Source organism: Dipteris shenzhenensis, chromosome 27 (assembly GCF_047967505.1).
Source record: "Dipteris shenzhenensis isolate YYH24624 ecotype China chromosome 27, Dip_SZ_1.0, whole genome shotgun sequence".
Classification (NCBI taxonomy): Eukaryota; Viridiplantae; Streptophyta; class Polypodiopsida; order Gleicheniales; family Dipteridaceae; genus Dipteris; species Dipteris shenzhenensis.
This window is the reverse complement of record NC_141622.1, coordinates 22,919,411-22,936,882: the sequence shown is the minus strand read 5'-3', so window position 1 is coordinate 22,936,882 and position 17,472 is coordinate 22,919,411. Positions and strand designations below refer to the sequence as shown.

General features: G+C 45.1%; 1 protein-coding gene across 1 annotated transcript in view; it reads right to left on the bottom strand.

The window, feature by feature from the left end:
* LOC147884051 (Carbohydrate-binding-like fold) overlaps positions 1-17,472 on the bottom strand; it is a 207,168-nt gene that overhangs the window by 133,083 nt on the left and 56,613 nt on the right. The window contains exon 7 of the mRNA XM_087398136.1: positions 12,945-13,031. Within this exon, the coding sequence (XP_087254262.1) occupies positions 12,945-13,031 (87 nt within the window). The remainder of the gene's footprint in view (positions 1-12,944; positions 13,032-17,472) is intronic.

Sequence of the window (17,472 nt, the reverse complement as noted above, 5' to 3'; positions counted from 1 at the left end):
AATGAAAGCAGACACAAGCTTCTCACACTCCGCACTGACAGGGGGGTGATTATATGTCCAGAGAGTTTGCTGATTTTCTAGCATCTCGTGGTATCATACATCAGTGTACTGTGCCATACACATCACGCAAAAATGGTGTTGCAGAATGCAAAAATAGAATCTTGATGAAGATGGCACGGTGTATCATGAAGGGTAAGTCTTTGCCCAACAAACTTTGGTTGGATGCCGTTATGTGTGCCAATTATGTCCTAAACAGGTCACCCACCAAGGCATTAAAGACTATTACTCCTTATATGCTTGGACAGGTCATAAGCAGTCGTCTCACACATGAGACTGTTTGAATGCCTTGCATATGCACATGTTCCATCTGAATTATGGCATTATGCTTGGGAGAAGGCAATTAAATGCATTGTTATTGATTATAGCTCAGAAATCAAAGGCTATCGGTTATACCAGCAAAGTACTGGCAAGGTTATCATTAGCACAGTTGTTGTCCTTGCTGAAAATTCTGTCGTGCCGTCGTTGGATTGTCAAAAACAGCCAACAATTTTCGCTTCTGATGTCTTTGATACATTGTTACCCTTGTTCAAGTCTGCATCAGACTTTGAAGAGCCCGTGCAGGCTCCAACTGAGCCACTAGCAAGTAACTACAATGGATCAAGCAATGACCGAAGAGAGAGCTGTCTTTGTCTAGATGCACAAGAGCTGCTTCTCGTCACATGCAAGGAGACTTAGTGGAGGTTACATTGATTGTTACAGCTTGCAATGAAGAGAACCTCTGTCACAAGGACGCCTTTGAGAGAAAATATTGGATGGATGCTATGAATTCTGAACTAGGCTCAATTCATCAGAATGGCACTTAGGAGTTGTGTGATTTGCCTAAAGATAAGCGTGCGATAGGGCACCAAGTGGGTACACAAACTCAAGAGCGCTACAAAGCCCGCCTTCTTGCGAAAGGCTATGCTCAGCAGCAAGGCATTGATTTTAAGACGACCTTTCTCCCCAGTGCCCCACTTCATGCATTACTGCCATCAGGTGCAGCATTGATATAGCAACCCGTCGCCGTTGACAAGTGCATGAGTTGGACATCAAAACTGCTTTTTTTCATGAAGATTTGCAAGGAGGTGTAAATCTCTCAACCTCCTGGTTTTACAATCAAAGGGTCTAAAAATAAGGTATGCTGGCTGCACAAAGCAATTTATAGTTTGAAGAAGGTACCCCAGGCTTGGTATGTCAAGACCCATAATCATCTTATCAGGCTTGGTTTTCATAACAGCCCTACGGAGAGCAATCTCTATGTCCACAAACGTGATGCTGACTTGCTGATTTTAATTTTATATGTTGGTGATACGGTCTAGGCTGGACCTTCCACTCAGCATATTGCAGCCTTTAAGGCTGATTTGCAGCAGTCATTTGCTATGACAAATTTGAGCAAGCTTCACTATTATCTTGGCATTCAATTGCTCATGTTGAGGGGGATATTATGATGAGTCAGTCCAAATACATTGGAAGCTCCTACACAAATTCAATTGCTCGTGTTAAGGGGGATATTATGATGAGTCAGTCCGAATACATTGCAAGCTCCTACACAAATTTTTGTGTGATGACTGTAAACCAATTTCTACACCTATGGAGTCTGCTTTCTGTTTCTCCATGAATGATGTTGTTGAGCCTTTTGATGCCACTCTCTATGAGCAGGCTGTTGGATGCTTGATAATTTGTGTCACACATGGCCAGATCTTTAGTATGTTGTGTCACAGTTTAAGAAAATTTATGAGTACACAGTATTGGCAGGCTATGAAGCGTGTCTTCTAAGATACAAAAAAAGGCACTCAAGGTTTGTGCCTTCTCTATGGTCACCACTCTTCCCTTACTCTGCATGCTTTTATTGACTGGGAGGGACGCTATCAGCAAGGCATATACACTGTCTTATGTTTAAACCGCAAGACAATTTGGCAGATATCTTCACCAAGGTGCTTCCATGACCCAAGTTTGAAGCTTTTCGGAAAGTTTTACACTTGATTCCATTTGTTAAGTGATTCTACCATCCCTGCACCTTCCATAAGTTGCTATATCCTTTTGGATGAACATGTGCAACCATGGCATTAGTTCCAGGTATCTCTGAGATGTTTCAAAGTACTTCACCCATACAATGGAGGGGCTTTGTTAGGGTTTAGCCCATAGTATGTCCTTGTAGGCCTTGTACGCTAGTGGTAGTTAGTTCTAGTCTTAGTATTTCATTTTTAGCTAGGTCAACTCTTTTAACGTGAGTTGATCAAGCTAGGGTTTAGGGTCAGCCTTCATAGACTTGTACCGTAGTCATGTTTGCACTTGACTGTTGCTGCAATAAACTCTCAACTCGACTTCAGCTCTTGCTCTCTTGCTGTCGCATTTTTGCTTCCTTGCTCCCATACACCCCTTCACTGAATAGTGAACTGCCCCTCCAAAGACCCTTTTTATAGGTCTGGAATGCCCCTAGCCCATAGACTGTCTGCTGCTCCTGACTAGCCCTGCTTGTGTGCCCAACCTGCTGTGAAAGCTGCCAACTAGCAGTCCTTGTTGCTGCCATCTCCAGGGCCTATATGATAGCCCTAGAAGTTCATGCAGTGCGCACTGCCTTCTTTTGCCACCCTATTCTTCTCCAATTGTCTGTAGTTGTTGTGTTTTGCCAGCCAGTGCCATGACCTGTACTGCCCTTGTAGGGCCTTCTCAACTCCAGGCTGTAGCTGTCTCTGACGCGGCTTTCTAGCTCATGTGGCCTTTGTCATGGCCCCATGGCTCCCTACACACAGCTGTAGGCCAAGGACACATCTGGCCCAAATATCTCAGTCGATTCCACCCCCCACTGCCCCAATCCACCCTTGAAGATCCTGCCAGAGTTACTGAATCTCTGATGGCAGGCCACACGCTCTGGCATACTGCTCAGACACATTCTATAGACAGCCCTTACCATGCCCATGTGACAGCCTCCATGCTGTCCACATGGCAGCCGCTGTCTAACCTTTATGTCTCTCAGATCCACCCTTAATGGCAGCCTGTCTCATAGCCCTATTTAGACGCTCGTACACCTCCCCATGTACTCCTCATATGGGGGCTCATAGATGGGGAGGAGACCATGATAATCCCAACAGATCAAACGGAAGAGACTGGCACACAGATTTTGGATGGAGACACACATTTTGAACAGATGCCCCATCAAGGCCATGAAAACTATGACTCCTTTTAAGGCCTGGTATAACAAAACATGCAAGGGGGATTACCTCAAGGCCTTTGGGTGCATAGTCTATGCACATAAGCCTAGTCAGCTGAGAAGCAAGCAGGATGGTAAGGCCATTAAGTGCATTTTGGTTGACTACAGCAGTGAGAGCACGGCTTACCATCTCTACAATCCAAGGGTGCCCTTAATGTCAAGAAGGACAAGAATGGATTTGTTGATAGTCATCTGTATGTGGATGATATGCTGCTCACAGGCAGAAAGTGAAGATAAAATTGCACAATTCAAGAATGATCTTGAAGCTCCATATGAGATGGCTAATTTGGGACTTGTTATTCATGCATGGGTCTATTAAGATGGCTGATCTGGAACTTATTATTCTTGCGTGAGTCTATTAAGAACATCAAGTTAACGTTCATCCTGGATAATGCAAGCACTCACAATTTCACTGACACATTGGTACAAGAATTCAATCTTCTTATGGTGGGCAGTAACCACCCTTTTGTGATTCAAGTTTGCCAAAAAAATTCAAAGATTAGGGATTGGTGTGTTCCTGCCTCCACACTGCAAATTCAAGATTAAAAAGAGGCTCTTCTTTTCGTGGTTTTCTTGGCAAGGACTGGTTCTATTGTAGGAACCTAGTGATTAATTTGATGGACAACAAATCGATTTGATTGCCAACATCAACGGCCCTATGGCCAGGTTTTGTAATCCATGACTATGTGATAAAGACAACCAAGTTTTATTTCAAGATGCCTATCATGACTCTTCTTCATCTTTATTGTTTGGCAATACAATGGAGGTTAATAAAATGTTACATGAGCCAGATCGTATTCTCACTTATGCTTCATGAAACCTAATTTCTCAACAATTTCATGTTCTTCTGAGAAAGTTTATAAGCCGAAAATGTCATTTCTTTCGTGTGTAAATGACGCATTAAGTCCTAATAAATCAGTTTTTTTAATAATCTGAAATATTTAGATAGCTGCAAATGTCCCTCACATTCAGTTCATTCCATGGATTTAGAACGTAGTCCAGTAAATTCTGAACTTACTAGCAAGGTTATAAATATTTCAGATTCTAAGGTTCATATGGATGGTCTAAACATGCCCTGAGTGGACTTTGAGGAATCTCAGCTTCTCTAGGAACTATTAGCTGAATACTCATTGCCTCATGGTTTATCTCCTCATTGGAGTGCAGATCATAACATAGAGCTCAGTCTATTTTTGAGCAACCATATAGGCTGAGTCTGAAAGAAAACAATGAAATGGTCAGACATATTTGGCCCAATAAATCCCCTTGGCATGCACCAATGATTTTGGTGGGAAAGAGGATAAATCCATGCAGGTATGCATGGATGATAAGGATCTTAATAGTGGTTTTCCTTTACCTTGGAGGATGACTTTGCATGGTGCAATTTACTTCACCAAGCTTGATCTTCATATAGGATACCATCAGATGTGCATTAGGGAAGAAGGTGTCCTTAAGATGTCATACAGGGTATTGCCATTATGAGTTCTTAGTTTTGTCTTTTGGACTCACAGATGAGTCTACTACTTTGCAACAAATGATCAATGTTATTTCTCATCCATATCTAGGAAAGTTTATCATCGTATTTTTAGATGATACCCTTGTGTACACAACAATTTATCACACTTCAAGATAGCTTTGATTGTTCTTTAATAGGAGATTCTTAATACGAGTGCACACACACAAGTGTGTGTGTGTGTGTGTGCGTGTGCGTGTGGCGTGCGCACGAGCATATCGCTCCTGCTCTATGTCACAGATGTTTGGCTCCTAGGGAATCCTTGCTCCATCTTTTTTGCAATTGCCCTATCACCGTGACTTCCTACTATTTCTTTAGCAGCGCCTCTAGGCCCACTTTCATATTGCTTGCCTTGGCAAGCTTTTTTTCAGCACCCACGAAAGGCAAAGTTTGATCTTTTTTTCACATGGGTTCAATATTGGGCACTCTGGTCTTTGTGGAAAGACAGGAATCATAGAGTCTTTAGAGAGCCTACTTCTTCCATGTTCTACTATTCCCGGATGTCGCTCAGGCAATCCTTTTATGATTGCATGTCTGTTTGTCAAATAGATTATTCAGTCTACTTGCCTTACACTGAAATTTTCTGATCTTGTATTTGCTGGTCTCCACTTTGGGGACTGCCTCTTGTAACATAAAAATACAACGATTTCACCCCCCTCCTAAAAAAAAGTGTGTGCACATGCATGTGTGTGTATACACATATATGCATACAAACATACATACATGCATATGTGTGTGTGTGTGTGTGTGCACGCCCGCGTGTGCGCATGGCTGCAAACACTCAGATCTATGGATACTCCACTGTGGATGTTTATCATTTCTTCCTTTCCTCCTTGCATCGCTCTCTTTAGGACGAGACATTCTCGTGGTACAGTATCAAAGGCTTTACGAAAATTCACAAAGCAGCAATAGACCCTCTATCTCCGTGCCCTCGCCTCCTCTATGACACTCCTGAGTGTAAGTCTGTGGTCCATGGTCCCATGATTATGCCAAAAGCCTGCCTGCCCATCTGCTTTGAGTCCCAACATCTTTGCATAGCCACTGACCTCCATATCCAGTACTAAAGCATATATCTTGGACATGACATGCCCGATCATGATGGTCCTGTAGTTACCTCGACTCATGGGATCCCCTGCCTTGTGGATAGGTGTGATAGTGTCGAGGGTCCATGTGCGTGGGAAACTGAGACAAACTGCTTCATTAAATAGCTTTGCTAGGATAGGGGCTAGGCTATCAATCCCATATGTAACAAACTCAGTGCATAAACCCTCATGATCCTTCGCTCGGCCATTGTCAAGCTTCATGGCCGCATCCTGGACGCCCCCCTTAGTGAATAGAGTGCAAGAGGTCAGTCATGGGGTGTGTTAGAGATCAAGAGTCGGCTAGTTGGGGATGTCAGTGTGTGTGCGGGCATAGTTGTGCCCAACCGTGAGTGGTGATTGGTGAGGGGGACCATCCTTCAAGAAACCGTTGCACGAAGTCTTTGGAATTATTACTGAACAGGTGTACACTAATTTTGCGCAATGTATCCGGTTCGCTCGATAGGCCATGTTTGGATTCGAATCAGAGTTGTTGACGAAGAGCCTTGAACTCATCATCGTACCAACTATTACATAGCACAGACGCTAGAGGCAGTGGACGGTTAGAGCATGTGGTGTACGAGAAGGCGTGAAGGTCAGCCTCGTGCAATGATCCAATAATCAAAGCCGCCCGGTCCTCTAGGAGAGCTATGTGGTTAATATAAGTGAGTAGAGTGTAGAGTCATGCAAAATATCTTGGTGAGAGGCTGTAATCAAAATCTATGTCGAGATACTAGTGTAAGTAGGTGGTGTGGTAGATGGTGTAGCAAGGCGAGGGGTGGTGATATTAAAGAAGAGATATGTATAATCAATCCCAAGTGGAGGTGGTGAAATTGAGAAGTCCGTGATGTGTGATGTAAAGGCAGGGGATCCCAAGATATAATCAACCACCACTAGATCCCCCTCCATGTGGAAAGCAAGTGAAGCCACTGGAGGAGGGCCATCACTCAAGACCATTATAGAGAATGAGATCGTGCGCCGTATCTAGACCAAGGACTGCATGTCCAAAAGAGGTAATAGGGGGCCGTCTATCCGCAGACACTCGTGATATGCCAACGTCAACAAGGTCTATGTCAGGAAGTAAAAGAGCATCATCTAGCAGTGGCATCTAACATGTTCCTGTTCTCACGTTGAAGTCCCCAACTAGGAGAAAATCTCCGCGGCTCGAAAAATCCATGATATCCTGGTGGAGGGGTGTGTATGGTGATGTCTCAGCCTCCTCCCGCACTGCCCTGGCAAAAAGAGAGGGGAAGAAAGAAAGAAAGAAAGAAATTTTATTAGAGCTTCAGAAGACCGATGAGTCTATGAGACTGAAAGAAAACCTGATACAAATCACAGTAAGGGTGGAGCTACTAAAATGAGTATCATCACCCGTGCTGAATCCTAAGTCTGATCATACATAATCAAATAAATCTGGGTATGACAATGAAAAGAAAAAAGACTAGAGCAGAGCGGAAGGGGAAAGAAAGAAAGAAAGAAAGAAATTTTATTAGAGTCTTCGGAAGACCGATGGGTCTATGAGACTGAAAGAAAACCTGATACAAATCACAGTAAGGGTGGAGCTACTAAAACGAGCATCATCACCCGTGCTGAATCCTAAGTCCGATCATACATAATCAAATACATCTAGGTATGACAATGAAAAGAAAAAAGACTAGAGCGGAGCGGAATCCTCCGTATGTCATGTCGCCCTAGCTGGTGCATAGCCGATGATGGGACGCTGGCGTCCGTCAAGGGGTCCCGTGCGTCTCGGTCTCCTAGAGCAGGCTCGACATAAGACCAGAGCTACCGTGACTTCCGTGGGGCGTATCCCGAGTCTAAACAATGACGAGAGGTCCCCCAGAGTGATCTGTGTCCCCTCGATGTCTCGTGTGTCGTGTTACGATCATCGGGTTGGGGTCTCTATCACGTCTACGGCTAGACACTGGACGATCAATGTCACTCAATGGGAAGAACTCTGTGATCATGCTTTGAGAGGTGTCTGATGGTGTGCCAAGCCCCGTCGCCTGAGTAAGTACTCTCTGTGTCGGACCCCCTCGTGAATGAATGCCGCGAGACATCTCTGATCTGGGTAGGCGAGGAATCTGAAAAGGAGCCCGAAGCCGTCTCTGAAGAGACAGTGGTAGCGACCTCGGATCTCGTAGTAACCTCCTAACAATCGCACAATATGCATATGCGATGCTCCCCTCTGCTCTACCGCTCTCTATGGGGAGACGGTGTGATGATACCCGAAACTGTTCGATGGATATCCGTAGAGAGTGAGGCACATGAAGCTCAGTGTACCCCGGTGGTGTGATGAATCCCTCCTCCGAAATACGAAGACAGTAATCTTTGTAGAAAATCAGTTTCACTGAGAGCTCCATCGGCTCCAACCAGATCCTGAAGGTGTGTAGCTGCAGGAGATCCTCTCGAATGACCTCGTTGGTGTGTGGCCCGATCAGGATGGTGGGTGGGAGTACCGGAGGGGCATCTAAATTATACTGAAAAGGAGGTATTTTATCGATATGAAACCCTAGTCTCACAAACCATATGTGAGTCCGTGCATACTAGCATCGCTCATCTCCCTCTGCTGCCAACCTCATGGAGGAGTCAAGAGCCAATCATGGCAACCTATGTCTCCCTGATGTGCAGTCCCCATATGATCTAACCCGGTGTAGATATGTGATGGCCTGAAAGGCTGCATCTAGCTAGAGTGGAGAAGCACCAAACTCGGCCTGAATGATGTGATGTGGTACAAATGGTTTCCCCCAGATCATTCGTGAGAGCATGAGGATCTGCAAGCGCTCCACCCGTGTCCACTCTATCTTTGACATGTCAAGTCCCCAACAAGGGCTGCCATACATACCAGCTGGTCGGACCAAGGAGTCAAAGAGAAGAGCCTTGGTCCGAGGGTCCTGAAAGTGGGAGTGGAAGCACTATCTCCTAGCCAAGGCAGTGAGGTGTATCCCCTACTTAGTCTGGCCCGCATCGCTAGTCTCATCGTGAAGATCGGGCCGGAGAAGAGTACCCCCAAGTAAGTGTATGAGGATACGATCTCAACTGATGACCCACAGAAAGTAAAAGTAAACTGCTTCCGTTGCAAGTTTGCTTGAGAGGTCGTAAAGATCATGACCTTGGTCTTGCCAAGGTTGACCTCCAAATCATGGGATAAACAAAAAGCCTGCAATGCATCCAGGTGTTGCTAGTCCCCCTCGGGTGTGGACAACAAGAGTGCCACATCATCTGCATAAAGAAGAATCCTGATGATGATCCTGGCAAGTGAGCAACCGGTCCCTCCGGAATCCCTCATGAAAGTCTCAAGCTCATCGATGTAGAGGCCAAACAGAGTTGGTGATAAGGGACAACCCTGTTTAACCCCTATGGTACTCAAGATCTCATCTGTCCAACCTGCACCTCTCAGAACTCGGCCTGAAACTCTCATAAAGTGCCATGACTGCCCAGATGATCTCCTGATCAAATCCCAGTGTCTGTAGGCGTGTGATGAGATGAGCTCGAGATACTGTGTCAAAGGCTTTGCGGAAATCCACAAAGCAGCAATATACCCTCTCCTTCCGTGACCTGGCCTCCTCAATGACACTCCGTGTGAGTATGTGATCCAAAGTCCCATGGTCTCGCTTGAAAACGGCCTGACCCTCTGCTCTGAGCCCTCTCATCTCTGCGAACAGACTGACCGATGCATCCAATACTGTTTCATAGATCTTGGACATCACATGTCCAATCATGATAGTCATGTAGTTACTCGGGTCCATGGGATCCCCTGCCTTGTGGATGGGGGTGATGGTGTTGAGTGTCCAAGTGCGGGGGAAACCAAGGCAAACAGCATCATTGAATAGCTTTGCTAGGATCGGGGCTAACGTGCCGATCCCATATGCGATAAACTCAATGCATAGCCCCTCGTGATCCTTAGCTCGGCCATTGTGTAGTAGGCTTAGAGACTGACTTACATAGCTTGCGCCTGACTGTCCTTGGACAAGGGCTTACAAAGGGGTCACAACATAAGACAAAATCTCCTATAAGGGAATTATTACGCACTTGTCAATGTAGCCAGTGTGTCACATTGCACCCAAGTGCAGGGGTGCATGTGACACCGGAAGATGAAGACAAAGATGGAACAGATTCCACAACTAATATTCACCACTGTAAAGGACACATCATTATCAGATTCAGCACACTGGATATATGCATCAAGCTTCTTCACCAATCTAACAAGCTGAAAGGGACCAAGATATTGATGGTCGAGGAACACTCACAAGCTCAGCTGAATCATAAGGCAAGTGGCAACTGAATTGGCCAAGGTCAGGGCTGCTAGGAAGGATGGAAAATGGCCAGTGTATCATGAGGGCGTGGCCCTAATCAAGAAGTTCAAATCTAGACTGTCAGTCTTAAACTGATGTATTGCTGTTTATTGTCTTAATTTTCAGTCTGTTTATTGTCTTAGTTTTCAGTCTATAATGTAGGTACCTTATAATAACTCGGAGTTGCTTCATGCACTCCTTGGGAGCTGCTTTGTGCCCTCCCTAAACGGATGTTTTAGCTGGTTTTGTCCCATAGCCCAGTTGGTCTCGTGTGGACATTAATAGACTCTCTCTCTCTCTCTCTCTCTCTCTCTCTCTCTCTCTCTCTCTATGATGTCCCACATCAGCCTACTCCAGATCTCATACACACCTCGCCCCACCACTTGCACGTTATTCACCAGAGGGGGAGTCAAGGACGCAACATAGACAGTCAGTCTTGTTCACTAGTACCCACTGGAGAACAGTAGGTAGGTAGTGTTTCCATCTCAGGTTAGGTTAGGTCTAGGTCATAGCCTAGGGTAGGAGCCCCAGAGGGGACAACAAAGGCTGACCAAAGGACCAAAGGGGAGCCAGCAAGGCAGCCTGCAAAGGCTGCCCACAAAACTCCCTGGAAAATGAGCCAGGGAGGGGTTTTTATAGGCTGGAACTGAGCCAACCAGGCTGCAAAACAGCCAACTCAGTCGGCTATTTGCAGCAGGCTGGTTGGCCCAGCCAGCCCTATAAATAGGGAACTGGCCGGCCCTCTTTCCTCATTCAGCCCTCCTTGCCTTCAGCCACTCCTGCAGCTCAGTGCCAACCCCTGTGCAGCCCTGAACACTCCGAGATCCGGCCCTGATCTAGCGTCAGCCCTTGGCCATCAGTTTCAGCCATTCCTAGGAGGTGTCTACGCACTCGCTAAAGGTTTAAAGAAGGTCTTGCTGCGATTACATGATTAAATTACCGTTGCATGTTACATCCAGCGATGTAATACTAGGGGTGGCTGCTTTTGATTTTTGCTAGTTTCTCATTGTATGTATCCTCCTCTTTGAACCACCCTTCAGGAAGACCACCTATTCTAATCGTCAGTGCATTACTGCATTTGGCTTCGTATTGCTTGATCTCATCCTTAATGTCAGCTTTATTTGCTTTGTATCCACAGTAGCCTTGCAGGTCTGCATTACCTCTTTGATTACTGCTTGCTTCCCGTGTCCTTCAAAAACTTGGATTCGCACTTTTGTGGCTATGAGCTCCTTCTTGGTTTCTTGGATTTGCTCTTGAATCTCTTGAACGGGGTCAGGCTTGCCCTTGAGAGTGGCCAGCCTAGTTTCAACCTTGCTAAGCTAATCCTTCAGGACGGTTTCGACCCTGCTGAGTTGATCCTTCAAGGCAGAGTTTTCACCTCATAGCTTCTCGATCTCAGCTAATAAGAACACCTCCCATGAGCTTGAGCTTTGACTAGTTAATGGCTTGGTCGGTGTTACCAAAGCGCTGGCAAATGATTTCCTTGGCATCTTGCTGTTAGAGGTGACATCTCCTGTGTCATAGAGTGAGGGCCTTGGTTGTGGGTCTGCCCGCCGATGTGAGGTAGAGCGAGGGCCTTGTTTGTGGGTCTGCCCACCCAAGAGAAGACGAGGGGGTTGGTTTGCCGGTCATCTTCGAGGCACATCAGCCATGGACAGCTTTGTGGGTGCAGGACTGTTTTTCACCCGCCCCCCGGTTCGTACCATGCTGTTTTGGAGCCGCGTCTGCGGCGGGTCATGGAGAGGGGTGCGGGGCCATATAGTCTGAGTTTTATCTGAATATGTTCAAATCGAACATATTTGTCCCAACAAACCTCTGCGGGCAGCACCAATAATTTTGGTGGGAAAATAGGATAAATCCGTGCAAATGTGCATGGATTATAAAGTCTTAACTCGGATGGATGATCTTATTGAAAAGTTGCAAGATGCAATGTATTTCACTAAGGTCGATCTTCATATGGGGGACCATCACATCCGCATCAGAGAAGAAGACATCCCTAGACAGGTTTCCATGCCATTATGAGTTCTCTATTTATCACCAGAACTATTTATCACCCTATATGAAGTACCAATATCTATGCACATGTCTTATTCTCCTTTTATAGACTAAGCTTGAGAGATCATTGCCAGCGTTACTGCATGGCATCTCAATCTCAGTGATCTGGCGGGATATTGTTCACCTCCTCATGGCCACTTGGGCCGAGATTCAAGGCTCCTCACGCGCTGCAGTGGTCAAGAGAGCTGCTTCCAGAGAGTGGGACCATGGTTATTCTTCACATATACAGCCACAGCCTTCATAGCATCTCCACCCTTGGGATCGTTTACAACAGCCTCATTTCTTATTCACATGATTTCATATGAGGCTCTTACAAAATCTTATCCTGGATTTTTGTAATTTGGTCATACTTAATAGAAGTTCACTCCCACTAGTCCTCGATAGGGCATTCCAATATCCTTCCTATTAGGCAATATGTGGGCCTAATCTTTTTATTACCTTTATCCCAAAAAAGAAGGTGTCTCATCTTCGATATCCGTAAGAACTTTCAATCTAGAATATAGAAGAATAATCTCACTCTTGAAAAAATAGATCAGCCTAATCCTTAATGCAATTCCCATACATCCCAATTTCCAAAAAAGATAATTTCAAACCTTTTCACATCGGTACCAGCTATTGGATTCCTCTCAAATCATCAGCACAAGATTCCAACTCATACTTATAAAAAACCCAGCTTGGGCTTATGTTCTATGATCATCAACAATTGGATTTCATATGAGTAACAGCATTTGTGCCAAAAGCAGGCAAGTACCAACCTTATCATAAACAGGAACAAAATAATATCCATTCGGCGCACATTGAACCCTATCTTTCACAAGACCATCCAGTGTATAAAGTTCTACCTACATCCACAAGCAGTACACATACACAAGAATAAGTGAAATAAATAATCCATCTCAGCAAAATATCTCAACTTGTCAGCATAACGAAAAGGAAAAATATATACATCACCCTAGCAACATTGATCTTAATCATTGTGGCGCTTCTAGCTAAAACTTTGGGCATTACCATAAGTGATTCTTATCATTGATAAATGGAACATAAATCTGTAAAGGTTTACTGGACAAGGATGCTTGCACTGTTTAAGGCATGCCACGCATGAAGAACTCTACTTGAATGTAAGAGACTTGCATTAAAGAATAAGATGTACAAAAAGATCCAAAGAGACATCAACAAATTGCTGAGATGACTGCACTTCACAAAACTCATCCACGTATGGAAATTTACATGCCCTTTGAAAAATGAGATTCACCACCAATAGTATTGGCATAAAACAGGAATACGCATGTGTGCATGGACGCATATATTCTTGCCATATATATGCATGCGCATGTGCATGTGGATGGGGGAAGTGTCTATCTCATTAAAAGCCCAAAATGCATTCCCAAACTCAGCACCATAAGCACAGCATAAAACATTTTGCCTTCATTCTTGGGTATTTTGACTCTCCGAGAGGACTTTCCATTTGTCACATTTGCCCCTTGCATATGAACGATTTATGACAACATTAACAGATTACATATCCAGGCATACAAGAGAGTGGCATTAAATAGTTGTGCCACTTCCATCGTGAACTTACAAGGCTTCATGCCCATAGCTCACAATGACTAGTTCATGGAAGCTAGCAGCCTCTAGCTCCACTGTTTAAAATTTCATTTACGTACTTCTAAATGCTAGACCCTATTCAACTAGTACCTAACTGAACGATAGGAAAACAGATGCTTTCTTTTGGCAAACATCCTAATTTAAAGAGCTTGAAATTTAAGAACATAAAGATATACAATAAATGAATTTAGCAACACAGAAGCAAGAAAAAGAAGAAATGCTTCTATTGCAACCAGCCAAGGCATTATGAGAGGGTATATGGGAGGTGGTGCTCTCAGACATTGTAACACGCGCGGACGTTTTTGGCACATTTTGTGAATACAAGCATTCTTGTGTACCATTCTTTGCTCCCTTGGTTTTCTTGCTAGCACTCACACACGAGGTGGGTTGAGCGCACGTTAAAGCGAGGGGGACCGGGTTGAACGTCCAGGCGTGTGCTTGGGTGCACGACGCATCGCGCGAGGCATGATGGGCTTGAGACCTCAGCGGACAAAGGGTGTGGGTCGCGGAGACCCCCGTGTACGTTTTCGATCATAACTTTTGCGTCCAGACTCCGATCGGACTCCAATTGAGGAGTTTCTTGAACCGTTGCGACAGGCATGTCGTGCTCTCCAAGTCTGAGCCAGTGGATGCCCAAGGGAAGACTCCAAGCGGAAGTTATTCAGGCTGAAGCCAGCGTGGGTAGTGGCTATGTTTGAGGGGCATAGAGCCTCATCGAGACCTCCCACGGCTAAGGGGAAGGTGCGGTACCTTACACTTGGTATCATAGCCTCACTATGAGGTGCACAGTGGGGAACTGTGACTCAAGGGAGGATCTTGTAGCTTGAGGACTCAGATTCGGACAGGATGCCGCACCAGAAACTAGAAAAGATTGACTAAGTACCCGAAGAGCACAAAGAGACAGTCAAGAACAACAAAGCAGAGAGGAAAAGAAGAACCAAAGGAAAGGAGAAAACTGGAGACCCTAGACACGGATCATGAATCGGATGTTATGGAAACGCCCAATGTGGCTAACGAAAGAAAATAGGAAGTCGATGAGACAACCAATGTGGGCACCAAAGAATCCATCCATGAGGATAAAAGCACTCAATCAGAGTATGAACACGGTTGGGATGAACTCAAGGAGGAGGAGAAAGAGGCGGAGACTAGCAAGGCGAACTCGCATGAAAGTGTTTTTGCTTGGATAAGCCAAAAGTTGGAACAAGGAGATAGGGAAAGAAAGAAGCTAACAAAAGACATGAGCAAGGTTAATGACACACTCAAAGAACTAGTGGCGACCTTGAGGAAGGGTCAGTCACAAAGAAAGAAACCAAAACCTCCAAGGAGGAGGAAGAACAAGATTGAGGTGGACTCAAGTAGCGACTCTGAGGATAATAGGAAGACAAACTACGGAAAATATAAGCCGCAGTTGCCTGAGAAATACGCTGGAGACAAGAAGTCTTTAGCAATCAAGAAATGGATCCGGGAGAGGGAAGATTACTTGGAGATGGCGGAAGTGCCTACAAGATACCATCTCAAGATCGCCATCAAACAATTGTCAGGAGAGGCCTACAATTAGTTTCTAGCCGAGGAGGCTCATGATGAGATAACAAATTCGAAGGAACTGAAGACGAGGATGAAGGCAAACTTCATCCATTAGAATGAAGTGTTCAAGATTCATGACGAGTGGCGAAGCCTTCATCATAACGATGGGAAACTTCGTGAATATGTGAATCGCTACAGGCAAGTCATGATCCCAGCCGGGAACATGACGAAGGTAGAAAAATTACATGGATTCTTGTATGGTCTACAAAACTGGATGCGGCGTGAGATAGAAAAACAAGAACCTGAGAAGGATTATGCAGCAACCTTGAAGATGGCTCAGATAATAATTTATCTAGAGGGCAAGAAACCCTTCACAAAGACTAACTCTGTTGGTGGTGCGTGGATGAGCAGACCCGCTCCTAAACCTAAAGGCAGGTCAAAGAGTGTCGCGTCAAATACTAGCATGACTAACTCTTGTGAAGGGCTTCATTGGGAGAGGGGGCTTTGCAGGTAGAGGTGCCAGTTCTTCCGGCACTAGACCGTCCCCGACAAGGGGTTTCTTTGAATGTGGAAAAGACCACTATGTGAAGGACTGCCCGGTACGTGGCGAATTTGGAAGGCCTCACGTCGCCTTGGTCCAAGTTGAGGAAGCCGGAGATCATGACGACGTGGGAGGAGGAGTTCAAATCATGGAGATTGAGGAAAGGGACTCTTCACAATTGGAGGAACATCCCAAGATAGGGGCATGTAGAGTAACTCATGGAGATTGAGGAAAGGGACTCTTCACGATTGGAGGAACATCCCAGGATATGGGCATGTAGAGTAACTGCAAGGTGCATGGCCGCAAGGGTGGTGACAGGTTTTCCCAACATCTATGTCGATGGACAAATGAATGGCATCCCTCAAAGGGTGATGATTGACTCGCGGGCCACACACAACGTGATCACCCCAGAAACAACCAAACGCCTAAAAATTAGGACGACCGATCTAACAAATATACAAGTGGCTTTTGGGCAAGGAAAACAAGATTATGTTAAGATAGCATGGAATGTCCCATGCCAGATTGGGAATGGAAAGCGAAGATGGACTTCCTGGTAGTCCCCATGGATTTGTATGAGGTAATTTACGAAATCGAATGGTGGGACAAGTATGTGATTGCAATGATGGGCAAGGGAGTGGATTCCTTAATCTTAGACATGCAGGGACGTGGAGTCCAAGTGAAATGTGTCAAATCAGGTGTATCACCCAAGGATGCTAAGAGTCTTCTCTGTGATGGAAAAAAGACAGTGGTGGCTCAGAGCTCAGAACTTAGCCACTCAAGTAATAAGTAACGCTTCCGACAAACTGATAAGTGCAAAACAACTTAACAAGGAAGTAAAACGAGGTTCGGAAGTGCATTTACGAATGATGCGCATGGTGGAGGCTGACCATGGCAAAGGTAGCGTTCATTGTAATGCATCTAGCGCAAGTCAACGGGCGAGCCCGGAGAAATCCAATGGATTGGATATAATCTTGGAGGAATTTGGTGATGTGATGCCAAAAGACCTTCCCAAAGGATTGCCGCCGCAGAGGCATGTCGACCATAGAATTGAGTTGATTCCCGGTAGCACACCACCAACAAAGACGCCATATCGGATGAACGATGAACAACTAAAGGAGTTGAAGAGGAAACTCAAAGAGCTAGTTGAGAGTGGATTCATCAAACCAAGTAAATCGCGATATAGGGTTCCAGTCTTGTTCGTGACAAAAAAAGATGGAAGTTCTAGATTATGTGTTGACTATAGAGCTCTCAACAAAATCACAATTAAGAACAAGTATCCAATGCCACTATTGGATGACTTGATGGATCAGCTAGCTGGGGCTAAGTATTTAACCGTATCGATCTAAGATCTAGATACCACCAAATAAGGATTGCAGATGAGAATGTTAAGAAGACGGCTTTCAGAACTAGGTATGGGAGCTATGATTAGCTAGTCATATCTTTGGACTTACCAATGCTCCTCCGGCCACGTTCTGTACCATGATGAATGACATTTTCAGGGAGTACCTAGATGACTTTGTCATCGTTTACATTGATGATATCTTGATTTCCAACCAAACGATGGAAGAACATCAAGATCTGCGGAAGGTGTTTACCAAACTTCGGGAGCACAA